A 27,365-nucleotide genomic window follows, 5' to 3' on the forward strand; every position below is an offset into this window, starting at 1 on the left:
GCAGAAATGAGGAGAAAAGGTGTTTTAAGGAGGATATCACTGGCTCGCCACATTTCTGGCTTTCTTTTGAGAATTGGCTTTACAAGTCTCTGAACAGCCCAGGAATATCCAATGTCCTGCCACTGTTCAGTTAGATCTGGATTCTATATCTTGGTTTGGTTCCTGAAGACTTTTTAATTCCCCCAGTCTAAACCCAAGCTCAAATCAATGGAAGCACTGTGGGTGGCAGTGTCAGCTGGGACAGTCTTTGGACAGCAGTTCCTCTTACCAGACCTTAGTCTTCAGGTGTGCACAGGTGCATACCGATGCCTAGAGGGTGTACACACAGCTTCTTTGCAGCCTGTATGTAATAGTAAGAGCTGGAAACACCCTAACATGCCAGTCGGAAATCACTTAGATGGCTGGGACATCTGGGTGGCTCCGCTGGTTAAGCATCTGACTTCGGCTCAGGCCATGATCTCTCGGTCTGTGAATTTGAGACTCTGTGCTGTCAGCTCAGAGCCTGGAGTCTGCTTCGGATTCTGTGTCTGCCTCTCTCTCTGCCCCTCCCCCACTCGTACGCTGTCCTCTGTCTCTCTCTCTCTCTCTCAAAAATAAACATTAAAAAAAATTTTAAAAATCACTTGGATGGCAAGTTTTGCTCTGCTTATTAGGTGCAATGCATAATATAGAGTTGACACCTCTTACTTCTAGTGGACTGTAATGCCTTAGCTTGAAAATGGTACCTGGGCCTGGATGGCCACCAATAGGGCCTGATTAACAATTATTGCATGTATATATGAAAGGGAATACCCTATAACTGTCAAGAATGAGGAAAATGTGCATGTACCATATAGGAACATGTCCAAATAAGTTATAAGTTGTAAAATACATATGTAGAAAGAGTTTGTTTTTGTAAAGCAAACACATACTTGTGTAAGAATGGGGGGAAAAAACTGGTAGTTTATATATAGCAAACATATTAACAGTGCTCATCTCTGTGTCCTTGGGAATATGAGGAATCTGCATTTTCTGCATTACATAGTTCCGTGATGCTTGAATTTAAGAGAAAAACCAACACAGATAGACTTTTAAATGTTGTCGAGGAGGCCTCGTACTAGCTTATTCAAGATCGTTTGCAGGTTAAGTGCTACTCAAAGTTTACTGGTTTGCAAACCTTGTTATTCCCACGTGGTGACAAGATAAGTGATAAAACAGAGCATTCAGAAACTTTCCTAACAATTTGACATTGCCTGGACCTCCAGGAGTGTGATCAGCAGACAATTCTTGTTGAACAGGGTAGACCGGCTCTGGTTGTTGAACTTGCAAGGCAAGTTGTATGTGAACTAGTCACATGAAGTAGGACAACATACAATGATGAATTAGATTAATAAACAAACAAATTTGTCCTTCACTACAGAGTTGGAGAAGCGCTCCCTATGTTCCCTTAACTTCACCTTGCAGTGTGCTGTTCTGGAATAAGTCCTTCCATCCTTCACTTTCTCTTTACTGTGTGTGTTGTGCAATGAGGGTATGACATCAGCCTCAGACAAACTCTAAGTGTGCTATAAAAAGCAACAGTGGGGGCGCCTGGGTGGCTCAGTCGGTTGGGCGTCTGACTTCAGCTCAGGTCACGATCTCACGGTCCGTGAGTTTGAGCCCCACGTCGGGCTCTGGGCTGATGGCTCGGAGCCTGGAGCCTGCTTCTGATTCTGTGTCTCCCTCTCTCTCTGCCCCTCCCCCGTTCATGCTCTGTCTCTCTCTGTCTCAAAAATAAACGTTAAAAAAAAAAAAAAATTAAAAAAAAAAAGCAACAGTGACATCTGAGAAACTGGTGGAGCAGGGACCTCCAAAAATTCCCTCCTCCATAAAAATAATGAGAAAACTGGCAAAAATATAGTCAGAATCTTTTTCAGAATTCTTTTATTTTTTAAAAATTTACACCCATATTAGTTTGCATATAGGGCAACAATGATTTCAGAAGTAGATTCCTTAGTGCCTCTTACCCATTTAGCCCATCCCCCCCTCCAGTAACCTCTGTTCTCCATATTTATGAGTCTCTTCTGTTTTGTCCCCTCCTGTTTTTATTTTTGTTTCCCTTCCCTTATGTTCATCTGTTTTGTCTATTAAAGTCCTCATATAAGTGAAGTCATATGATTTTTGTCTGTCTCTAATTTCACTTAGCATAATACCCTCCAGTTCCATCCACGTAGTTGCAAATGGCAAGATTTCATTCTTTTTGATTGCCGAGTAATACTCCATTGTACATATACATCACATCTTCTTTATGAATTCATCCATCGATGGACATTTGGGCTCTTTCCATACTTTGGCTATTGTTGATAGTGCTGCTATAAACATGGGGGTGCATGTGCCCGTTCGAAACAGCACACCTGTATCCTGTGGATAAATACCTAGTAGTGCAATTGCTGGATCATAGGGTAGTTCTATTTTTAATTTTTTGAGGAACCTCCATACTATTTTCCAGAGTGGCTGCACCAGCTTGCATTCCCATCGACTTTTTCAGAATTCTTAACCAAAGGCTTACAGCCATCCAGGGATCATTTATGTAGAACAAATTCAATAAACAAAATCTTGTTAAGAATGGCAAGCTTTGTGATGTTTTTAGCTTACCCTATTCTGTGCCGCCCATGCCCCGCCCCCACCTTTTCCAGCTCCATGGTAGCCTTGAAAACCAACAGCCTGGCAGTTACTGGAAAGCACTGAACAGAGTTGGAGTTCCTTCAAAGCCTCATTCCCAGGGAACTGTGATTATTTCACTTGACTGGTGGTTCCTAGGAAGACCCAACTGCAAGGCTGCCTCTATTTGTCCAGAGTAGGAGCTCACTTAATGTAAGCTGCTTTTTCCCTCGGGCTTTGTCATAAAACAGAGTCAATTTTGTAAGTTGGTGGGTGCTAAAGGTGGTAGATAACAGTTTGGGAAAATAGGCTAAGCAAAAAGCTTAAAAGGAAAACCTGGCGAAAGAGATATCCATAGGGACTTTGAAAATTCCAGCACGTTCCTGGGAATCTAGAAGTCCATGCACATGTGTAGGGCTGTGCGCGTGCTCAGTAAAGACCAGAGAAGGCTCAAAGCTCTTACCTCTAAACAATCTTGAGGCTCTGTGCAAGCAGGTAGTGAAACCAAGGCAGAGATTTATAAACCGCCGAACTGAGTGTTGGAGGTGAGGCCCAACCTGCGCGAGTTCCCCGGCAAAGGAGGCAGACCTGTTGGTTCTAGGTAAAGAATCTGATCATTAGCTGACCACTAAGCTGAGTAGAAACTTCAAGGGCAAAAAACAAAAACAAAAACAGACTATAGAATTAATTCAGAAAAGTTTACTACACAAACGGTCAACAACAAAAAGCAACAAGCAATCTAGGGGGAAGGGCGTGGAATCCAACTTCAGAGTGGCCACAGTGTACTATTTAATACGTCTAGTTTTCTGGAAAAAAAAAAAAAAGATTCGCAAGGAAGGACATTATGACCCATTTAAAGGGGGGAAACATGGAAACTGTGCCTGAGTAAGCCCAAATATTGGACTTACCAAAGACTTTATTTTTTAAAGTTTATTTATTTATATAATTTTTAAAACAAGTTGATTTACTTATTTTGAGAGAGTGAGACCTGAGGAGGGGCAGAGAGACAGGGAGAGAGAGAGAATCCCATGTAGGCTCTGTGCAGCCATCACAGAGCCCAGTGTGGGGTTTGAACCCACAAACCGTGCTATCATGACCTGAGCCGAAATCAAGAGTCAGATGCTTAACCAACCGAGCCACCCAGGCGCCCCATTACCAAAGACTTTAAATCAATTATTCTAAACATGTTCAAAGAGCTAAAGGAAACCACATTTACAGAATTAAAGTGTAAGATCAACACCAGATAGAGAATACAAACAAAGGGATAGAAATTATCGAAAATAACAGAATAGAGATTCTAGAGTTGAAAGCACAACTGAAAGAAAACATTCATTCGAGGGCCCAATATCAGATGTGAGCAGACATATGATAGATTCCGCGAACTTGAAGATACCTTAAGTGAGATTATCCAACCTTAAGAACAGAAAGCAAAACAAATGAACCAAAAAAAATGAAGAGACTCAGAGACGTGGGTCACTGTCAAGAATGCTCCCTTATGCACAATGGGAGTACCAGAGGGAGAGGAAAGGCAGGAAGAGTATTTGAAGAGATAATGGTTGAAAACAAATTTGATGAAAATTTAACTAACCTAGACTTCCAAGGAGGAAGACTCAAATAGATATCACCTAGGCATATCCTAATCAAACTGTTCAAATCCAGAGACAAAGAGAGACTCTTGAAACAGAAAAAGAAGTCATCACAGAAAAGGGAGGTTCAATGAGATTAACAGGTGACTTCTCATCAAAAACCAGGGGTCAGAGGCAATAGGGTAACCTATTTGAAGCGCTGAGAGACGTCAACCAGGAGTTCTAATATCCAGCAACCACAGCCTTTTCACCTCACATTGGCACAGTCCCCTTAACCCATAGGACCACCACTCCATGCTGCTGACCCTGCTGTCATCAGGGGAGACCTGGCAGACCCAGGCCTCGACCTGTCCCCCAGCTTCAAAAGGTCCACACAGCCCCGGGTTCCTGCAACTTCCTGAGCACAGCGGTCTGTGCTCACACTTGGTACTCCAGGCTTCCCAGGGGAGGGTGTGCTTAGAGCAGGACCCACTGCCGCTCCCCCCAACAGGATACTTGCTGTGAACATGTGTCCTCAGAAACTTTGGCCAACTTGCAACTAGACTCCCTGGATGCTTCCTGAGGTTCAATGCTGAGTGGGGTTTTTTTTTTTTTTTTTTTGGTAGTCCTTCACTAATTTTTAATTTAAGTGAATTTTATATAATGCACAATTAAATGTTTTAGAGTATAGTCCAGTGGCATTTAGCACATTCACAATGTTATACAACTATCACTCTTAAGGTCTTTTTTTAAAATTTATTTACTTAAAAAAAATTTTTTTTTAATGTTTATTTTTGAGAGACAGAGAGAGAGAGCAGAGGAGGGGCAGAGAGAGAGGGAGATATAGAATCTGAAGTAGGATCCAGGCTCTGAGCTATCAGCACAGAGCCTGACGTGGGGCTCGAGATCACAGACAGTGAGATCATGACCTGAGCTGAAGTCGGTTGCTTAACCGACTGAGCCACCCAGGCGCCCCTTAAGTTTATTTGAGAGAGACAGAGAGTGCCAGAGACAGCAAGCACAAGTGGAGGAGGGGCAGAGAGGGAGAGAGAGAACCCCAAGCAGGCTCTGTGCTGTGCTGAGCCCGACGTGGGGCTCAATCCCACAACCACAAGATGGTGACCTGAGCTGAAATCAAGAGTTGAAGGTTAACCGACTCTGCCACCCAGGTGCCCCGTCACTCCTGGTTTTAAAACTTTGTTATCACCTCAGAAAAACACCCTCTACCCATTAAGTAATCACTCCTGACCATCCCCGTCCATCCCCCCAGGCCCTGGCAATCACAAATCTGCTTTCCGTATCTACGGATTTCTCTATTCTGGATCTGGCACATAACTGGACTTATATAGCGTGTGACCTTCTGCATCTGGCTTCATTCATATTCCACTGCATGTAGATACCACTTTGGTTTTCACCAGCATGATGGGAGCTGTGGGTTTTTGCAAATGCCTGTGTCATGTTTAGAAGTTCCTTCTGTTCCTAGCTGGTTGTTTTCTTACGAGGTCTTGAATCCTGTCAAATGCTTTTCCCGCATCTATTGAGATGACTAGGTGTTTTTTCTTTCCCTTTATTCTTTTAATGGAGCGTAATGTGACGGTGATGGATCTTCTTATGTTGCACCACCCTTGCATTCCTGAGAAGTCCTACCTGGTCATGATGTGTAACACACCTGTAATGAACTGTTGGATTCAGTTTGTTAGTATTTTGCTGAGTATTTTTGTGTCCGCATTCATAAGGGATACTGGTGTGGTTTTCTTTTTCCTGTGATGTCTTTGTCCGGCTTTGGTATCAGAATAATGCTGGCCTCCTAGGAGGTGTTGGGAGGTGTTTCTTCATCTTCTATTTCTTTGGAAGAGTTTGAAAAGGATTTGTGTTAATTCTTCAAACATTTGTTATTCATCAGACCTGTGTAACCTTGGATTGGGCAATGGTGTCTTAGCTGTAACATCTAAAGCATAGCAACCAAAGAAAAAATAAAATGGGACTCTGTCAAAAAAACACAAAACAGCGACACCTGGGTTGCTTGGTCAGTTGAGCATCTGACTCTGGATTTCAGCTCAGGTTGTGATCCTAGGATCTTGGGATCAAGCCCCGCATCAGGCTCCATGATGAGTGTGGAGCCTGCTTGAGTTTCTCTCTCTCTGCTCCTCTCCCCAGTTTGCTCTCCGCTCTCTAAATTCCCCCCCACCACCAAAAAAAAAACACAAAAACTTTTGTGTTAAAGGGTACCATCAAAAAATTGAAAAGATACACCAACAGAATAAAATATTTACAAATCATATATCTGATAAGGGTCACATATCCAGAAAATATAAAGAACTCTTACAAACCAACAACAAAAATATAATTATATAAAAATGATATAATATATATTATATAATAAATTATATTATAAAAATATAATTAGGGGCGCTTGGGTGGCTCAGTTGTTTAAGTGTCTGACTTGGCTCAGATCATGATGTCACAGTTCGTGGGTTTGAGCCCCGCATTGGGCTCTGTGCTGACATTTCAGAGCCTGGAGCCTGCTTCAGATTCTGTCTCCCTCTCTCTCCCTGCTCCTCCCCCAATCACACTCTGTCTCTCTCTAAGATAAATAAACATTAAAAAAAAAATAACCCAATTAAAAAATGAGCAAAGGATTTAAATATAATGAAAACGAAACATTTAAAGTTGCTGAAAGTGGTTGCCTGTGGGGCGTAGAGAATGGTGAGGTGGGGTGTACAGATGGGAGGGATAAGCTGTTGTTCACGGTAAGACTTGTAGAACTGCTTGGCTCTCTATACCGGTAATTCTCACCGGGCACCCCTCAGGGGACATTTGGCAATGTGAATACGTTTTTGATTGTCCCATCTGAGAGATGCTATTGGCATCTAATGGGCAGAGGCCAGGGGAGCTGCCAAGCACCCTACAAAGCACAGGGCAGCCCCCAAAACAAAGAACTACCTGGCCCCGAACGTTAATAGTGTTGAGGTTAAGAAACTGTCTAAACCACTGTGGAAGCTTTGATTAAAAAACAAAGAAGCCAATAAAAGTTATTTGTGAAAAAAAAACCAAATCAGAACGCCCATATTACAAAGAAAAAAAATTAAAGAAAATTCTTTTGCAGGGGTCTCTGTGCCAGCTTCACAGATGTAGTTTTCTTCATGTGCCATGTTTTGACTGTTTTAATGTGTAGCATGGCTAAGAAGGTCTACCAGAGATGTTTAGGGATTGATGAATTTACCTAAAGCCTGCGAGTTAAGATGCTAAGGTTTTTTGTTTTTTTTTAAAAGTAAATCACCAATTCTAGTAATTGAGCTGCCAGAAGCACTGCTTAAAACAACAGCAACAACAACAACAACAACACCCCCCAAAAGCCAAGCTTTTGTGTCTCATTTCCCTATCAGGGTAATTAAACACATTCTGGGGCAGAGGTTCGTGAGGCAGCATTCTTCAAGTGTAACACAGGCTGTCGATGGCTCTTTCAGAGGCAATTTAACTTTAGAGTATTATATGTTTTTAAAAGAATTATAAACGTAAATAAACTAGAAAATTTCAGTGAAGCTGAAAGACTAATTGACCAGAATTTCCAAACTCAAATCCCCAGAAACCAAGGCTGACACCAGCACTGTGTTGTCTTTATATAGCCAGCAAGCACAATACCGGTTTTCTCACCCGAATCTCGGTAACACATCGATGTGTATCTAATCTTTAAAAAACCACTTATAAATCAGTCCTAATGTTAGCCACAGGCCACAGCGAAGACTTACTTGTCATCCCTCTTGCACATGACCTGATTTGACTGCCCCGCCCGGTTCCAAATATGCTGGGACTTGTTTGCCTATCGCTCTGCAACCCCACATGTTAGAGCTCCACCCAGAGTACAAGTAGACAGACCAGCTGGGGAAGGGCTCACTGTGTCCACGGTGCCAGGGGGCTTGTTCATCCACTGCTCGACTCAGAACTGCAGAGATGTTCTGGGCAGAATCAGGACAAAACAGAGTCCAGCTGCAAGTTTCAGATTTGGCAGCTAAGTTACTGGCAGAGTCGGGTCTAGGATCCAGTTCTGCTGACCACGGTTAGTATTCAGTCTTAAGTTGTTACATTCTGTGGCTAAATTATTAAAAACAAAAACTCCAATCGACGAAAATGTCCTTCATTAAAAAGAGACACTAAGAATTACTTCAGTATATCAGCTATGAGCACTAAAACCTCTTCCAAGAATAGCCATTGATACTATTTAACAGAATGAAACACAAAAGAATTCACTAATAAAATCTGGGCAGCTCATAATGTAGTGGAAAGAAGTGGTACATAGGTGGTTGTTGCAAAAGTCCTTAGAAACCCAACTGTAGTTTTATTATTTACTAAAAGAGATACTATCAAATATAAAAACACAGAAGAGAAACATAAGCTTTGGAAAAGGTAGACTTTTAATAACTGCTTTTATCACCAGGTTAAGTCATGCAGTTACAAAGTAGTTAGAAATTTCTGAAAGGATATTGTCGTTTAAAAAAAAAAAGCTCATTCTTACATAAATAATATCTAGTACTTCATTGGGACACTACTGTTCAAAAGGCCTTGGCGAAATAACCCCCAAACAAAACACTCAACCCAAGGTTGTTTTCAGCCCACTGGTAATGAAGCTGTGTGCAGAATACAGGCCTCTAACAGAAGACACAAAGTCAGGGCGAGTCGGGGCCATTGGCACGGCTCAGAGTCGCCAGCAAGACTCCAAAGTGGGAGCCCAAGTGGTATTTTTTCTGGGACGCTCTACTTGAATTATTGTTCAATTAGACAACACAGTAGATCTTCAACAGAGAACGATTAATTAACATGATAAGGAGGTTACTGCACTCTTTGGACTATATGTCATAATTGTGGTTAGTGAATTCTGACAGTCTTAACAAAAATAGCCTCCATCATTTGCAGTTATGAAGATAACTTAATTCTCCATCGGGCCTTTTATTTTTGCTGGACAATACATGACTGATAAGCTATAAATGATACTGTTTTATGTTATAAAAATACTAGCTTTTTCATTTATTATGTTTATAGGCATTCACTGCTTGAGTCAAGGTTAGGCTTATTAAGTGATTAAAGGCAATTTTATTACAGCAGCACATACTTATTTTATTCTAAAAGAATAAAATGCATAAAGAGAAATAGCTTTTATTTTTGTTGCAATCTGTAAAATTGAGTTATTTTGCTGATGTAAAAATACCAGTAACTCACTTGAGGACCATGCCACCTTCTGAAAATGCCACACACCTGCTACTTAGATGTATCAAAGTTACAGCACGTCTCAGACTTGTCCAGAGCTGAAGTAATAAGCAACTGACTGCTCTTGGATGACAGGTGCTTTCCTAGCCACAGCTCTGGCTGTACTGGGAAGCAGCCGCGGAGCAAGGCGGTATAGCCGGATGGAAGGGACTTTTCATTTAAAGGCAAAATACCCAAATCGCTCTCTGGCTTAGGTAATTTCTATGTTCGTATTTATCAGCTTGTACATGATCCCCTAACCTTAATTTCTTTTTTCTCAAAGGGCCTGATTTGGACTGACTTGTTGAGAATGATGTCCATTATCTATTAAGTCAAGAGAGAGAGAGAGAGAGAGACAGATTCCTGTGGTTACATGTAAACTTGTGAAGGGCCTGCAGATGAAGAGGGAAGAGGGCAGTGAAGAGGTCAGCCACACTCCATCTAGGTGAAGGTCACACCGGCTTCATTGTATACTTTGAAGACTTTCTCAATGGCGTTGACATAGGCAGCCGTTCTCAGGTCTAACCCCAGGTTATACTTCATAGCCGTGCGCATGATTTGCTGAAAGGCAGGAGAAAACATGGTGAAGTGTGCATGCGGGGCACACGCGGGCCCGGTGCGAGGAGCCTCGGCCACCATGGCAGCGCAGGACTCAGGCACAGATCCCGTCAGGAAGGACCTGTTCTCTGCAACCAAAGTACGCCACTGACTAGGCAGCAGTAAGGAGCTGCTCTTTAGATGTGAGCTGTCTCCGGCCTTTAGACGCCCTGTTATCTGGAGTAAGCTCCTTGTTAGACTTGGTGATAATTTTATAAAACTCAGAATGGGGTGCTGAAAATGTGCTGAAGCTTTGTGAATATGCTTAAGGCTGTGGACCGTATACTTTAAAAGGGTGAATTTACGGTATATCAGTTGTATTGACAACAAATTGTTATAACAAATTAACAACGAGCACCATCATCAATGGCTGCTTATGCTATTTCAACTTAAGGGTGGGTGGACAGAGTTTGAACTGAAGAAGAAATGAGGGAAATGCATCAAAATGCGTTTAAGGTCTTGAAATAAGGAGCAAGGGGTCAAAAAACCTTTTGTTTATACCAAATTCTCCAGTGAGGTAGTTTCCTGCAGCGATAAGAGAGTGGTGTACTCAACTGCAATCCAGTTTGGCTGACTGTGTGATGTCTAGCTAAAGCTAACTGCCGAACACCATTCCCGCCTAACCTGGTATTACCATTTCTTTCCCAAAGCCCAGCAGACATACTGAACACCCTGAAAACACTGCCTGTCATTTAAGACTGAACAAGCATGCATTTTGCTACACACGAATGAAGAACGTGTAAACAGACTGCTGTCTTTGACCATAGCACACACAATCTGGGAGCTGAGGTGACACGGTTGAGCTGTGCTGCAGGTCACCAGCAGAAAGGCAAACAGCATTGCACACGTACCCTGGCAGAACGCTCCATAGTGTAAGCTAAGCCAGAGTGCACGATGTCTTTCTCGGATGCCCCCTGTTAGGGAAAAGACCAGAAGTTTAACAAAACCACACAAAGACATGCTTCAATTGTAAGAGCACAAGGGATTCTCAAGTCAATATACCGCCAGACAGAATTGTTTTGTCTTTTGGCAAAGATACATTTAATTTCCATACAGTATCTCGATAGCTATTTAAATAGTTGTGCTTTAACCCCAGTTTAGTTTTCATTGCATTTGATGGTGAACAGATACTCCTGAAATAAGATCATGGTAAAATGAACGTACACAGAAAAGTATGCACAAGAAACAGGAGGGCAAGTAGTGAGGCCAGCACTGGTCACCCATCCGATTCGCAGATGCCCACAGCAACAAGTGTTCATCTCTTCTTCCCAGCTAACAGGGACACCTGCCCCAGCTAACAGGGACACCGCACAGGGCACAGAAAGGAGTGTGGCCCCCTCCAACAGTAGCTCTGTGGCAGAACCCCAGCTGTGTACTCAGGAGTGCTCATCTCGTTCCAATGCCAATTATTTCTGTAAGTCAATTTGTATCAATGGATTCCTCTAAGTATCTAATTTGGTTTTTGGAATGCTTTCTAAAATTTTAGGACAGGGAGCCTGGGTAGCTCAGTTGGTCAAGCGTCTGACTTTTGATTTTGGCTCAGGTCACACATCTCATAGTTCCTGAGATTGAGCCCCGCATTGGGCTCTGTGCTGACAGAGTGGGGCTTGCTTGGGATTCTCTTTCTCTGTTCCTCCTCTGCTTGTGCACAGGTGCACATGTGCACTCACTCTTTGTCTCTAAATAAATAAACAAACAAATAAATTACAATACAATTTTAGGACAGTTAACTACTGCCCCATTCCAGTATGTCCTACCTAGCTATCAAACATATATCCTGCTATGTGAGATGAAAACTTAAAAGTGGATCACCACCCAAATGTGATCAGAGATCTACTCTGATCTTCACGTAGTTGGCACTCTATGTATGCCAGAAGGTGTATTTCTATATACATTTGTATCTGTTAACAAACAGCTGGGTCAAACCTTGATCTGTCCTACTAAGGAAGAAAAAACTTGTTCTATAGGTGCAGTACTGCCTTTCTCTCCCTCATTCATTTACTCATCAAACATTTATGGAGTGGCTACTACGTGCCAGGCACTCTTCTAGGCACAGGGCACAAAGCAGAAAACAAATAATGAAAATTCTCTGCTCTCGTGGAGTTTATATTCTAGTCGGGGGAGGCAGCCTACACATGGACCGAAAACCGGAAGTCTGGGTGAGATCACAAAGATTCTGAATTCAGACAGAGCAGTGATTCAGGGCCGGGGGCCTTGCCATGTTAAGAGTGTGGAGAGGTGGTGAGGATCACAGAAGGCAATGTGAGGGAAAGGCAGGAAGAAAATCAGTGAGGATGTGGGGTTCTAGAAGCTAGGAGACTAGCTTCAGGGGGGATGATCACTCGTGACAGCAGGTGCTGACAGAAGTAAGATGAGGGCAGAAAAGCGGTCACTGGATCTAGTGATGCTGGTGCTTGCACAAGACGAGTTGTGGTGGAGTGGTAGGCACCAGGACAGGTTTGAGCCTAGGAGAACTGGAGACGCAGTGGACGCAACTCTTAGGGTGTCTGCTGTGAGGGAAAGGGAAATGAACACAGCAAGAACAAAGTTTGGAAGAGAGCTGGGATTGAGACGCATTTTAAGACCGCATTCGGCACGCTGATAGGAGTGACTGATGATGGAGGAGGGGGAGGATGCACACTCGAGCAGTGCACCCGGGGAGCTGAGAATGGGCTTAGATGCAGGCACACGGAGTCGCTCTGTGACAGGAGACAGGGTGCAGGCGCCCGGAGTTGGGTGCTGGGAAGTTCTCTGACTGCTGTTTTCTCTGTGGGCAGATCCCAGGTCAGGTGCTGGAGTGCAGGGGACAGAGAAGAGGAGAACGTGTGATACAGCCAATCAGAAGAATGAGAAAGTGAAAGACCAGGAAAAAGTAGGATGACTGCCGGACAGCACCGGTTGCGCACTTAAGTTTCGTGGTCAGGATTACGGTGACAGGGCTGCAGGTGTGGAGGGAGCATGGTTGGGTTTCATGAGGGTCCAGGTGTCAGCAAGGGGTATGCTGAGCAAAACAAGCCGGAGTGACTGTAATGACGGAGTGTGGAATTCAGAGAACGGAGGACATCCCGGGGTGACGGGGGACAGTGAAAAGACGGTCAATAATGTGGGGCCTGGAAGGGCCAGAGCACGGCTGTGGAGGGGGAACTGGAGGGAAGGAGCTGGGGAAAAAACCCTGTTTTTTAAACTTACTACAAAACTCCTGCGACAAGTCATTCAGTAAGAGGTGAGACACAGGATTAAGGTCCGGAATTTGAAGCACTGAAAGGCCAGTGTCCTGGCAAAGGTTATTTTCAGAGAGCACAAACAGCAAGCCATCGGGCTGCCTCCCTAACTAACTGGCTGTCCTCCTCTGCACTCCTCCTCAGGTTTCGGCCTGAGCGACAGCTGCATGCCAGGCCTGGGCTGGGACACAGGCGACCACAGGGAGGAGCAAGAAGCCCATCTAGGGGTGGTGGCCATAGCAAGGGCTGCCTGGATACGTGTGGTGGAAGGATGTGTGCGATTCCGGCCCACAGCGGGATCCTCAGGGGTGGGCTACCTAAGCAGGGAGCGGGTCAGGGCACTGCAGACAAAGGGACCGCAGCTAACAGAGACATGGTCCGGGAAAGATGAAGGTTCATTTAGGGGGATGGTTAATACCCTGAGTGGCAAAAGCATCTTTTCTTCTGCAAAACAAAACCTTAACTTCCCCCGCTCCCCATGTTGTAATATAATCTTACATTACTTTCCATGACTGAATATTTCAGAAGATACATTACAACTTAGCCATTTCCCTGCCATGTATATGTAGACTATTAAACCTGATTAAAAAACCTGACTGCAAACACTGTTCCAATGACATCATCTTGCATGGAGCCATTTCTCTCCTTTAGAATTATTTCCTTAGGATAAATTTGCAGGGGGGATGTTAGGATAGTGTCAACGGGCAGGAAAACTGTAATAGCTCTTTAAATTTCTAAAGAGCTGCACCAATCTGCCTTGTCATCAAAATAAAGGTACAACTGTTTCGCTACAGACATGGTGAGTATAAGATCCATTGTTTTTGCTAGTTTAATACATTAAAGAAACCTTATTTTAATTTGTATTTCTTTAACAATGAGATTGAACACTTTCCTTTCTAGGCCTATTTCCTATGACTTTTCTCTTTTTTTAATGTTTTACTTTTATTTTTGAGAGAGAGAGAGAGAGAGAGAGAGAGAAGAAGGAGGAGGAGGAGGAGGAGGAGGAGGGAGACACAGAATCCAAAGCAGGTTCCAGGCTGTCAGCACAGAGCCTGACATGGGCCTCGAACTCACAAACCGTGAGATCATGACCTGATCCGAAGTCAGACGCTTCTCCGACTGAGCCACCCAGGCGCCCCTGACTCTGCTTTTCAAGTCTATGGCATTTACTGGGGAAGTTCCCTTCATGGCGTGTGAGCACTACCACTCAGTCCCGTCAACAGCTAATTCACACACACCTGCTTTCTTTCACTCTTATTCATGCCCACATAGCAATTTCAATTCTTCATATAGTTCAATTTAATGTTTACTTTGTTTTTATTTTAAAGATTTTTTTTTTTTTAGAAGTTCATTTAATTATTTATTTTTAAGTAATCTCTATACCTAACGTGGGGCTCAGAGATCAAGAGTCCCATGTTCTTCTGACTGAGCCAGACAGGCGCCCCTAATGTTTACTTCTCTATTCTATTTCTCTGGAGCTGAAGAGATACATAGTAATTCTGCACAATTAGGTTAGAACCACCTGTTGAGTCATCTGTATTGCACAGGGATCAAGATTGGAAGAACCATTAAATATATTTATTTTAAACTAAATTTCTTACTCCACATTTGGAATGTAGTGAGAGAGGAGCGTACAAAGCACACACAGAGCCTATCATCACTGTCACGTTGCTGACCACCCATAACCCCAATCAACTGGCCTGGGTCTAAAGTAAGAGCTGGCTGGGTGTGGAAAGTGTAATCCTGTCACAGCACACTCACCGATATCCTGTCTTGGAACTCTGCTGTGGGCACAACAGGAATAGTTCCACCATGCTTTCCAAATTTTCTTTCCAAACTTTCTTGAACAGACACTATAAAAAACCAAGAGATGAAGTTAAGACATTGCTAGTAGGAAAAAAAACAAAACTGAAGTACAACCAAAAGTAGTCTCAAACTATATCCACAACCCAAAAACGAATACAGAGTTTAGAAACCTTCAACACTAATGACATAAAAGGGTTAATCATTTAAAACTCTGTTAAAAGGGAATAAAGCACTTTGCCAAATTCCTACATAAATGTGAATTTAGGTCACTCCTCTGTTTCCATAACACCCATTACCACGGTTTTTCCTTGGCTCTGTTAAAAAGAAAATGCTGAGGGAAAAAGAAACGGAAATCGATGGAACACTTCACCCAGATTCTCAGAGAGGGCTGAGTAAAGCTCGGTTGGAGGTCTTGGTCTTATTCCAGCTTGATGAGACTGGACCATTAACTCTGGAGCTACTCTCGTCAAGGAAAAACCACACTCGCATCAGAAGACTCCAAAAATTCTTGACGCTAGAAAGGCCTTTACTAGGAGCAACCAGAGACTGGAATGGATGAGTCTCACTAGGAGTTCCTGGCTTAAAAGGATACTCTATATTTATTAACTTATAGATGATGTTATAGAAACATTATATCACAGGGTAAACACCTGAATATAATTTTTGGTCCTAAGACTCATGAGAGAGAAGAATATGATTTTCTGTTCTGAGATTAAATTCTCTAGGATTACAAAAAGCGAACAGTCCTTTTCAAGTGTAAGCTAGTTCTAGCCTTTTAGCTGGCCCCAAAGATTGTTTTTGAACAAGGTCATCAGAACTCACTGAGCAAGTGGTAGTTAGAATCCCTTTCATATTTGAAGGTCAAACGACCATAGCTGACGTGATTTAGATTCTTCAGCCACTCAAAGTAGGATACCGTCACTCCTCCAGCGTTCAAGTAGAGATCCTACACACAAAAATGTGACAGGGAAGACACCAAAGAAATGAGAAGATCATGGCTTTACTGAAAGCTTTCAATGAACATCAGAGATTCATTTTAACATCAAAGCAGATTAAGCTTCAAACTTCCCAAATATATCTTAGATTGTATCAGGAATTTCACACTCAGGGGCACCTGGGTGACTCAATCGATTCAGTGTCCGACTTCGGCTCAGGTCATGATCTCACGGTTTGTGAGTTCAAGCCCTGCATCAGCTCGCTACTGTCAGCCTGTCAGTGCAGAGCCCACTTCGGATCCTCTGTCCCCCACTCTCTGCCTCTCCCCCGCTTGCACTCTCCCCCAAATAAATAAATATATAAAAAAAAAAAAAGGAATTTCACATTTAAATTTAACTAATGTCCTTCCTAATCCACTGAAGTTTTTTTTCCATTTTGAAAAAAATTAACTTTTTTGTTTATTAACTAACAAGCATTTGATCAACTATGGTTAGAGCTTCTTTCCCAAAGAAGTCTTTAGACAAAACTGTTTGCCCACTCAACGATGCACTGGATTGTCCACAGGGTGCCTCACCAGATCAGCGTTCCTTCTCCTACTACCTAAGGGCAGTTTGTTTCAGCTAAACTGAATTTCTTAAGTGTTTTCAGCAAAAGTCCTAAATGCATCGTAAGTCCACACTAACTTCCACTTGAAAATAACCCCATGCTTACCCAGTGAAAACCGAAACACATATTCCTCATACTAGCTTTCTGAGTAAAGCAGCAAGGGACATTTGAAATGCATAAGGTCAGAAATTACACGAAACCTCATTGTTCACGTTAGAATTTGTATTTCTAGCACAATGTACATTTATATAATTGGATTCTTTTTTTAAAGTTTATGTATTTATTTTGAGAGTGAGAGTGTGCACATGAGCGAGGGGGGGAGGGGCAGAGAGAGAGAATCCCAAGCAGGCTCAGTACTGTCAGCACAAGCCTGACACAAGGCTTGATCCCACTACTATGGGCTCATGACCCGAGCTGAAATCAAGTGGCGGATGCTTAACTAACTGAGCCACCAAGGCACCCCTATGATTAGATTCTTAAGAAGGCTAAATACATACTCAAGAAAGAGCCTGAAGTTGGAAGAAAAAGTTCAGGTCAAAGTGAAAATTGATAGGCTTTTTATACTAAGCATGCTTCTACTTTATTTACTTAAAAGCAAAATACAGATGAAGAATTCACTATAGCTTGGGAAATGAATGACGATCTTCTCCCCATAATTCCTCACAGAACACAGTTAGGGTTTCAAGTACATTTAAAACCTGGCAAACACAGATAGATGACTTACTGGAATCACCATAATGTTCCTCTCCAGGAAGATCTTATCAGCCTCTGGAGTTGTCGGCCCATTGGCACCCTCAGCAATGATCTGCAAGAGAGTCAGGACATACAGAAATACCAACATCACCACAAATCCCTCCAGCAGGTGCAAGAGGTGTGTGTGTGTATGGGCAGGGGGATGGGCAGGGGAGTGGGGGCGGGAAGAGGCAGAACTGCAGTTTGAATACAATTATTAAGAGTTATTTTGTTCTATAAAGCGTATACAATTATTTTTCACCTTTCTATTTTCCTAACTGCTTTTTGGAAGCTTGGTTTAAGAGGAAACTCATGGTGATGGATGCCTGCATAACTGCGAATATACGAAAAGCTATGAAATTTTACACTTGGGTGAACTGTATGGTATGTGAATTATATCCCAATAAAGGTGTAAAAAAAAGGAAAGCCAACTAAGAGCTTTTCTATGACCCTCAGGGCATTCTACATTGGTAAGGCTGAGCTCAGGTTCTATCATGCTCTCACCTTGGCTTTGACTCTGGGTGCATTGGACTTGGTCAGCTGCTTCTCGCTGGCAGCAGGGATCAGTATGTCACAGTCAGCCTCCAAGATGCTCCCTTCATAGGGTTTTGCCTTGGGGAAGCCCAGGATTGATCCATGTTGCTGAAATTGATTGAAAAATCAGAATTAATGGCTACATCACTGTTTAAATGTTTATGTTTAGAGCCTATGACATGAAGACTCATCTCTTAAGAGCTCTTTGGATTACATTTTAAAAAGTAAACAATGGAAATAGATTTTAATAAGACTTATTTCAACTTTACAATATTCAGGGTAGTCAGACTATTGAGATATTAGATTGACATACCAATTTGAAGTCTTCCAGTTCCTTTGGGTCAATACCATCTGGATTCCATATGCTCCCATCAGATTCACCAACACCAATACATTTAGCACCAAAACGATGTAAATATCTCATAGAGTGCAGGCCCACATTCCCAAATCCCTGTAAAGAACAATTACACGTGATATAGAAACTGAAGTCTTAGTGCACATGGTAAAGTCGATTCTGACCAGTACCCCTTCTGTAAGTTTAGGAAGAATTCTCAGAATCCTTTGCCATAAGAAACAATGTACTAAATGGCTTCTCTTTAGCAATTTGTTTCAGAACGTGGAACCCATTAATTTGTGATAATGGGTCCCAAAGAACTTTAGTTTGGTGCAGCCTTGTGGCTTATAAAGAACTGGCAGTGGTCAGTCATGCCACCCCAATCCTCAGGCCCTGATGACCAGGTGTCCTATGGTTGTAACAACATAAAGTCACTCACTGGGACGCATATGAATTCTATTCTATTTCAAAATAGGATTCAAAAACAAAAATAAAAAAGTAGCATTCAACTTAATTTAGATTCCACTCCGTAAAATATCCAAATAGCAAGCCCATTCTTCCTCAAAGTTAAAATATTCAACTTTTAATTCAAAGTTTAAAATTCAATTTAAACTTTGACCCAAAGAAGTTGGTGATAGTTTCATATGTATCTGCAAGATACTTAAATTGGTACTAGTCACACGAATTATACCAAGGTTCAAAAAATAAGGCATGTATTACTCTGAAAACATTCACTCTAGAATTTAAAAGATTCAAAAGAATGACATTTTAAAAACTGTAAATCTAAAAACACTGAAAAACTTCCTTTATGTAGATCAGTTATTCTTTAAAAAAGCAAACATTCTTACCTGAACAACAAACGTTTTGTCTCCAAACCCTGGTGTCATTCCTAAAATACTCATGTAAGAAGCTTCATTGATGAAGTTTTCAATTCCATGGAAAACTCCCCGGCCAGTAGCAGAGATCCGTCCATGGATTCCACCCTGACTGATGGGCTTACCAGTAACACAGGCATGGGCATTAATATCCTGCAAGAAAAAGTCAAGATGTCACATTTCTAACTAATATGCTCATTAAGACTATGTGTGTGCTCATGGTACACATTCACCAATAGGGAGAAAACTTACTTTTTCAGATTTCTATTCTTAGAAAATATATAATAAAATAGACTATATTGTCCAATGGGATAAACAAGGTTTTTAGGAATTTAACATCATCAAGTACAAATAATAATATCACGAAACTAGAGATAGTTCTGCTTAAAATATTATTCCCTCAAAAATATTTAAGCCCTATTAAGTTGGAGTACACATCTCACATGTGTCTTAAAATCTACTATAAAACTTGAGCTCGTCACCAAAATGGAGCCTAAGTAGGAAGAGATATTATGGTGTTCTCGGTTAGATGGGAACACTCGATACGGTTAAGATGCTCTTCTGCTCAACTAATTTAGAAATTCAATAAAATGCCACTTAAAAAAAAAGAACTTTATTTTTTAAAAATGTTTATTTCTGAGAGAGAGAGAGAGAGAGAGAGAGAGAGAGAATGAGCACAAGCAGGGGAGGGGCAGAGAGACAGAGGGAGACACAGAATCTGAAGCAGGCTCCAGGCTCTGAGCTGTGAGTGCAGAGCCCGATGCGGGGCTTGAACTCACCAACTGTGAGATCATGACCTGAGTCGAAGTCGGATGCTTAACCGACTGAGCCACCCAGGCGCCCCTAAAAAAAAAGAACTTTAAAAGATAATATTCAAGTTCAAATAAAAGAGTGGATTAACAAAAGTATTCAAGAAATTTAAAAAAAAGACAAAATAACTAAGGGGTTTGCAGGAATACCTACCAAATAAAAATACCCATTAATCCAAAGATTCTACTTGTAGGAAGTCACATTTTTTTGTGCACTTAGTATGGTATCGTTGGGGTTAGGGAAGCAGAAAGGTATATGTGGGTGAGACGGAGCCGCTCCTGCCTACACCGTGAGGGGAGGGCCTCTGGTGGCAGCAGTGTGCTCTGGAAAGCAGGGTGGGAGAGGATCTGTCTTCACCACCCGACTTTCTGTAGTCTGTGAACTGACCATGTATTCTTGTTCAGAAACAACCATATTAGGAAAATGAAAGGGCTTGGGAGAGCGTCCTTTCCGAGGTATATCAAATATACCGTCAACTGTATCAGCCAGAACAGTGCAGGAGAGACAGACTGATCAGTGGAGCAGGAGAAACTAGACAGTCCTACCACATACAGGAAACCAACACAAAATGAAGGAGGCGTTTCAAATTCGTGGATAAAGTATGGATGGTATGGCTACTTAATAAACTCGTGGGGCACTCTGTTACCCATGTAAAGTAAGATGAAGTGCCTTACTTCACACCATAGTCCTACTCTCCAATAGATGTTCTAGCTGGGTGAGTTAAAAAGTGACCTGGATTTTATCTGTATTGTTTAACTATTTTTACCAAGACAACTTAGAATTATATTAGCTGCATAACTGCCAGCAAAAAGAATAAAAGCTAAAAAAAGAGAAAGTAGTTAGTAAAGTGATTTACAGAAATTAGTAGTTTTCCCACAGTTTGCCTTCATGAATAATTAACACTTGTGAACGCAGAATTGCAAACCTAGTGCCAAATGCTTTTTAACAGTGCAAATGCAAATGCTGGAGCCACAGTCCTGTCGAGGTCAGGCCCGGCGCCAGCTGCCCAGCTGCCCAGCCCCCCAGCCCCCCAGCACACCTGACTGTCCCGGGAGCCCACCGACAACACCCCTCCCTCCCAGGCCTGTGCCTCTAGGCAGGATTAGACACAAGTTGCAGCATGTTCAGGTCTACATCTGGAAATCAGAAAAACTGTAGCTTCCTTACTTTTAGGCCCTGATTTTGGTGTCACTTTAAGAAGGAAGTCTTTCGCCGGGGTTTGCTGGCAGAGCCTCACAAAATTTCCTTTTGTTGTTAACTACTGGGAATGAGCCACAAATAATGATTGATACATGGCCCACTACTCTGCACTCTTCAGTCTAGTGTCTCGCTTAAAAAGAATGAGAGACCATATCCAGAACTCATTTAACATCAAAAGGTGACATGGAAAAGCAACATTTTAGGGAGTGGCAGTTGAAATAAAAATTCTTTCAAGAGTCTCATACTGCTCCTGTTTCATTTCAGGGATTTATGCAATTCACCTGATGTAATACTGTGTGTTTTACTAAGGAGTGGGTGCTGTTTTAAGTGCATTATATTACTAGCCACTTAACCCCCACTGGGTGCTATTACATTGTCGTCTTACACACGAGGAGACGGAGGCACAGAGAGCTCTACGCACCTGTCATGGGTCACAGAGCTGGTGTGTGAGGGAGCCTGAGAATCCAGGCTGCCCACCCGTGCTCCCACCCACAGACTGCACTCCCTCAGAAATTCAGACATCAGCCCGGGGTCTGAATTCCTCCCCTGAATGCTGCAGCCCCCTTCCTTCTTCTCAGGAGGGAATATTTCTCTTCTCCAAGGCTCATCTTTCCACTAAGGCCCTTAAAAGGAAAATTCATGAGGACTTTGTTCCCTTGGAAGATTCTGCTACCTCTACTGTTCACACCTTTCTCCCATCGTCTCTCACATGGAGGAATCTGGGGCCATAGCCAGATGGCAACAAAACAACAAAAACCTTTCTCTTTGGGCAACAGCCACCTTTCAAGTCTTCTCTCTGCTGTCCAGTGCCATTTTTCTCAGGAAAGGCTACTCTTCATGCCCTACTTCCCTCTCTCAACACCCCCTTGCAGCCTGGCTCCAATCTCCGTCCCATGAATGATCTAGTTGCTGAACTGGTCTCTTCCCAGAAACCCCTCCCTTAACATCACCACATGGAACTCTCAGCACTTCTCATTCTTCTGTGACTGACTGCTTTCCCTCTAAATCCCTCTTTAGTCCATCCATTTCTCCCCAGCTCCAGGGCAGACCAGTACCCCCTCTCTTCTGGGCTCCTGTATGGTGTCCTGCCCCCATCAGTCCCAATTCTCTGCTGCACACAGAGTGGCACTCAAAATGCCTCACACCTGCTTATAGTTAGCAGTCCCCAGCTTCCTTCTGGTTTCAGGACAAAGAACCAGAGTCTCTGCTGTCATTCGTGGGGTGATGATCTAGTCCGACCTTCCTCTAACTGGCCTCTCCTGCGCCCTACTCTCTCACTTTCCCCTCTGGCTACCACAGTCTCCTCTCAGTCTCAGGTTCCCCTCTTCTGCATTCCAGAACTTTGCTCAGTGGTTCCTTCTGCCTCCCACACTCGCACCCCCACCCATTCCCCAGCTGATCCTATTCAATGTTCAGAGTGCAGAATAGAAGCTTACTCCTTCACGGAGGCCTTTTCTGATGTCACCTGCAAAGGTTTGGCCAGGCCCCCTTACACCTTTTCGCAGCATGAGAACTTCCCCTGCTCTCATTTATCCCAACTGTACTGGAAACCCTGCTTGCGTGGCAGAGGTACTCCTTGTATGCATTTTTAATGTACGTCTTTTCAACTCCCTTTCGATTCCTACCCCTTAAATGTTTTTCAAGGTTCCAACCCTTTTCCAAGAACGGAAAGTTGGCTTTTCTTTTTGTGTTCCGCATTAGTGGCACTACTTCTGCTCAGTCCCCTAGATTCAAGTCTTCCCGGGTCTCCTGCTCCTTGATGACACACATCCACTGGAGTCCTGCGGAGCCTATCTCTGCCATGCACCACTGCTTCTCCCTAGCCCCCAGGGCCCCTGGGCAGCCCAACACCACCAGCCCCCTTAGCCCCCAAGACAGGGTCAGCACCAGAGGCTCCCCTCTCACTGGCCTTGAGTATTTTTGTCCTAGTTCATGTATTTCCTCGCTCTTCTATCACCCTTCTAATATGCCTCATCTCCTAACGGTCTGAGCTCTACTGTTTCTCCTCCTATCCCCGCAACCTCCGTGTTCAAATTCTACCCATTTTCAAGGTCTAGCCCAGACACCTCATCCAGGAAGCCTTCTTTCAGAGATGTAACTCCATCTCTGTATTACACTATCTCCATACCTCATCTGCTTCTTTACTTCCCTTCTAGTGTCTTGCAGCATGTCCTGCTCTGCCTGGCAGGTGATCCGTTTTCGAGGTTCCATCCCAGCTTTCAGGATGGGGAGGCATGTAAATGAAAGCTCAGGCCATATTCACTACATTTATGGTTTATGACTGGAGAGAGGGAAGTAAAATAATATGCCAATCAAGACATGATTAAAGGAGAGGAGAAAAACCCAGAGAATTCTCACCTTCCACATACAATGAGCTTAACTGCTATTTCTCGTAGATGGCGAATGAGGCCCTCAGGACCTTCGGTGGGTACTTACATAGTGCCCGATGGTGCTGGCATAGGTATCAGCAATCCAGGACATCTCCCGCTCGCCCGTGCTCATGTCTGGGGCAGGCACATCGATGCCAGGACCTGGGGCACAAGGAAAGGGCAGCTTTTAAGATAAACTCCTCTCAAACACATAGATCCTTGGGATTTTCTATAATAACAAAGCTACCACTGTTAGAAAACTTTAGATTTCATCTGTGTAACTAATTGAAGCCATTAGTTGAAATAGCCACTAATTGAAATATTTGCTAAATGTTTCGCTACACAATTATACACACACACTGTTACATAGTAATTTCTTACGGCGGCGTTTCCTTGCTCTATGTTTGGAGGTTAGCTCTGCTGTGACAGATGTGAGCCACTCAACTGAACTTCTGAACATGTGAGCATAAGCAAATCAGTGTACCCCTCTTGACGTCAGTTCCTTGAACTGCAGTTAGAGTAAACAGTACCATCTTGCCCTACAGAAGGATGACTCTTACAGTTAGGGAGTGTATGAGTCTGAGACAGCACAGAAACACATCACTTCTGGGGGCGGGGTAGGGATGGGTAAGCCCTCCCCACCAAGTAGGAAAAGAAGAAAAAGACACATTGTTGAAGCAACTGAATTAAGTCCCATTAATACCTTCACACCTGTGCTTTGGCCTGTTGTTCAAAGCTTACTCAGTGTATGCAATTTTAAACCTTAGCTTTCAATTCCTCAGATCACAGAAAATTAAAAAGTTTGAGGATAATAAGAAGTTAGTCCACAGGCAGCAGCAACAACAACAAAAAGTCTAGTGACAGCACTAATACTGATGGCCACACTGAGATCTCAGATAAAAATGCGTTAAATGATGCCTACTCAAATCGGCCAAAGTAGGGATACACAGAGATACATCTCTCGAAATAGTAAGAATCAAAACAACCTAAGTATCTAGTGAGTCAACTAAATAAAATACGGTGGGGGCGCCTGAGTGGCTCAGTCGGTTCAGTGTCCGACTTAGCCACCCAGGCGCCCCAAATGATTAAACTATTAAGTCTCTCAAATAAAGTTCTTTCTAAGGGCTGTCCCTGAGTTCTACATTTTTTACTTTTTAACCAATAGAACAAGGTACGTTTTAGTATTTTCCTACATCTCAGACGCCCAGATCCTAGGTGATGTGTTTCTCTGCACAAGTTGTGATGCGATGGACACAAGATGGCATAAGACAACTGCGAAGTGGTCAAGCCTTGCTTTTACAGTCCTGCCCCTCCTCCCGGCAATCTGTCACACTCCTGAGTTGAGTACCCTTTCCTTTAGGCAGCTTCTAAACCTCATGAAGTCTGACTTCCCCAAAGTTACTCTCCTTCCATATAACTCTCCTACTTGGAAGGATTCATTCCACATTCTAGCCTCATCCTCTGACAAAAGGGCTCTACCATCCCCATTTGCTCATGATGTCCATTCCTTTAGAGTGACATACTTCGAGGATGTCAGTAAAGATTTGTTTAATCATACTGCTTTTCTCCCAAGGTATCAATGACAAATTGCTCCTGAATCCTTCTGGTGGTTATCTACAAAAGTATTTTAGCAATATCAAGGGTCAAGTAACCTTGTTGGCTCAAATAACAATTCCAGTTGGAGAAGGGCTATTGGCAAGGAGCAAGTATGAGGAATATAGTTTGTAAATCAGAAATGTACCATGATACATTGCTTCTCAAAAACCTCAATTTATCTAGACAGCCTAAGGTGAGACAGCTCTCTCTACCCAACGCCAAAGTCACAAAATATTATTAGGCTTGTGAGTTTTCTATTCCACACAAAAGTCGACATTAAGATCACAAATAGTTCCTGAGTTGCAGAAAAATTCTCAAATATCTTACAGAGAACAGGTCTGAAAGTCCATACCTTGTAGAACATGTAACTACCCTCAGGAAAGCTAAAATGCCATCACTCAATCCCATAATAGTATAAAGAAGGTGAAAAACTGGCTGGAGAGTGCAGTTGCTTTAACAGAGCATGAGCAAGAGCTGAAAGGGCAATTCTGGTGCCTGATACACTAGGGGAATAAAAGGAGGGAGACATCAGGTTATTGCAAGGGAACTTCACCATTTGCAAAGGTGGTACCTAAACTCACACAGCAGAATTAGCATCAACCTTCACAAGCTTTAAAAAAAAAAAAAAAAGACACAAGGAGAGAACACCTCTTAACTCATTCTATGAGGCCAGTATTATCCTGATATCATAGACATTGCAAGAAAAGAATCCTACAGACCAATATCCCTTAGAACACACACATGCATACACACACACACACACACACACACACACACACACACACAATTTATGAAAGAACTTGTCAGAAGTGGTATAAATCTGTGCATCGAAGACTACAAACTACTACTGAAAGACCTTAAAGGACGCCCGAGTCCGTGGACAGTCAGTATTCCTAGACTGGAGCACTCACCATGGTGAGGACGGCAACATCCCTATGAAAACCCCAGCTGACCGTTTTTGCAGAAACTCAAAAGCTAATCCTAAATGCACACAATGTGACAGGGCCAGGACTCCAAGCCAGCTTTAACTCATACTCTCAAACTGTGTGGAAAGAGAAGTTGGAGAAGAATGGAGAAATGACATCAGTTCCAGAAGTTTGCTCAGGACCAGTTCTGTCCTGGGGGAAGAGAAAGAACTCCTTCACCTCCCTCTACGTGCCACAAACGGGTTAGCTGCAGTGTGAGGCAATGAGGCCTCAGTACTTAAACCAAGGAGTCAAACTGCTTCTAACTTTTGGAATTATAAGGTACTTGACAATATATAAATGTAGAGAAAATTAGCTGGTTATACTCTAGATAAGGGCAATAAATACAACTGAATAAGTCTGAAACCACTCAAGACCATTAAATATGTTTGTGACTTAAGCTAAGAGGAAATACGATATAAAAATCATGAAGGCTATCAACAAGCTGAACATGACAGCAGTTCCCCAAATCTCAGAAGTAGTGGGCATTTCCGTAAAGGAGGCAGTCAACTCCAGCTACCCAGTGCCTTGCTTTGCTGCCATGGTGGTAGTATGAGCTCACAGCAGTGCTGAGGGGGAGGCATGCCAGGAATCCACATGCCTTTTGTTTGTTTACTTACAAATTTTTTTTTTAATGTTTATTCATTTTTGAGAGACAGAGAGAGAGAGAGCAGGGGAGGGGCAGAGAGAGAAGGAGACACAGAATCCAAAGCAGGTTTGAGGCTCTGAGCTCTCAGCACAGGGGCTCGAACCCACCAACTGCGAGATCAAGACCTCAGCCCAGGTTGGATGTCCAACCAACTGAGCCACCCAGGCGCCCCCCACCCCTGCATGCCTTTTAAACGATGAAAGACATATTGAATCTGGTAAAGTTCTAGTGTTAACTTTTATTTATTTCTATGCTAGTTTATTTATTTCAGGTCCTTTTTTTTTTTCCCTAAAAAGAGGGCATTTCAAAATAAACATATCTTAAGTTCATAGGAACCTGTCAACCAACAGTTGGGAGAATATTGGGGAGTAAAAACACAGGGGCTGGAAAACAGAGAAAGAGTAGATTTTCTTTCTTATTTCAGTCAGTCTTCTTTATGTTACAAGGGCAAACATTCTATTAAATATTTTTTTTTTATTTAAACAAATTAGAATCCCTCTAGATCAACAAAAGAAATATAAAGATTTAATTTGCTTGAAAATTAAAGATTAAATGAATATTTACACATCACAGCAAAGAATTCACATCTCATATGAAAGAGCACATGAGATAGATGACAGTATGATACGGAAATATCAAGCCAGTGAAGATCAGCACCTCAGAGATCTAGTGTTTGAGGAAAGGGCCTAGTAACAAACATTAGAAGCCCC

General features: G+C 42.7%; 1 protein-coding gene across 1 annotated transcript in view; it reads right to left on the reverse strand.

The window, feature by feature from the left end:
* Positions 1-8,578: 8,578 nt before the first annotated feature.
* Positions 8,579-27,365, reverse strand: part of GLUD1 (glutamate dehydrogenase 1) — a 37,452-nt gene continuing 18,665 nt past the window's right edge. Inside the window, exons 5-13 of the mRNA XM_049646289.1 lie at positions 23,513-23,607; positions 19,040-19,219; positions 18,171-18,308; positions 17,828-17,965; positions 17,316-17,396; positions 15,872-15,995; positions 15,005-15,096; positions 10,874-10,936; positions 8,579-9,986 (exon numbers count right to left, since the gene is read on the reverse strand). Of these exons, the coding sequence (XP_049502246.1) occupies positions 9,867-9,986; positions 10,874-10,936; positions 15,005-15,096; positions 15,872-15,995; positions 17,316-17,396; positions 17,828-17,965; positions 18,171-18,308; positions 19,040-19,219; positions 23,513-23,607 (1,031 nt within the window). The 3' untranslated portion in view covers positions 8,579-9,866. The remainder of the gene's footprint in view (positions 9,987-10,873; positions 10,937-15,004; positions 15,097-15,871; positions 15,996-17,315; positions 17,397-17,827; positions 17,966-18,170; positions 18,309-19,039; positions 19,220-23,512; positions 23,608-27,365) is intronic.

This window comes from Panthera uncia, chromosome D2, assembly GCF_023721935.1.
Source record: "Panthera uncia isolate 11264 chromosome D2, Puncia_PCG_1.0, whole genome shotgun sequence".
Taxonomy (NCBI): Eukaryota; Metazoa; Chordata; class Mammalia; order Carnivora; family Felidae; genus Panthera; species Panthera uncia.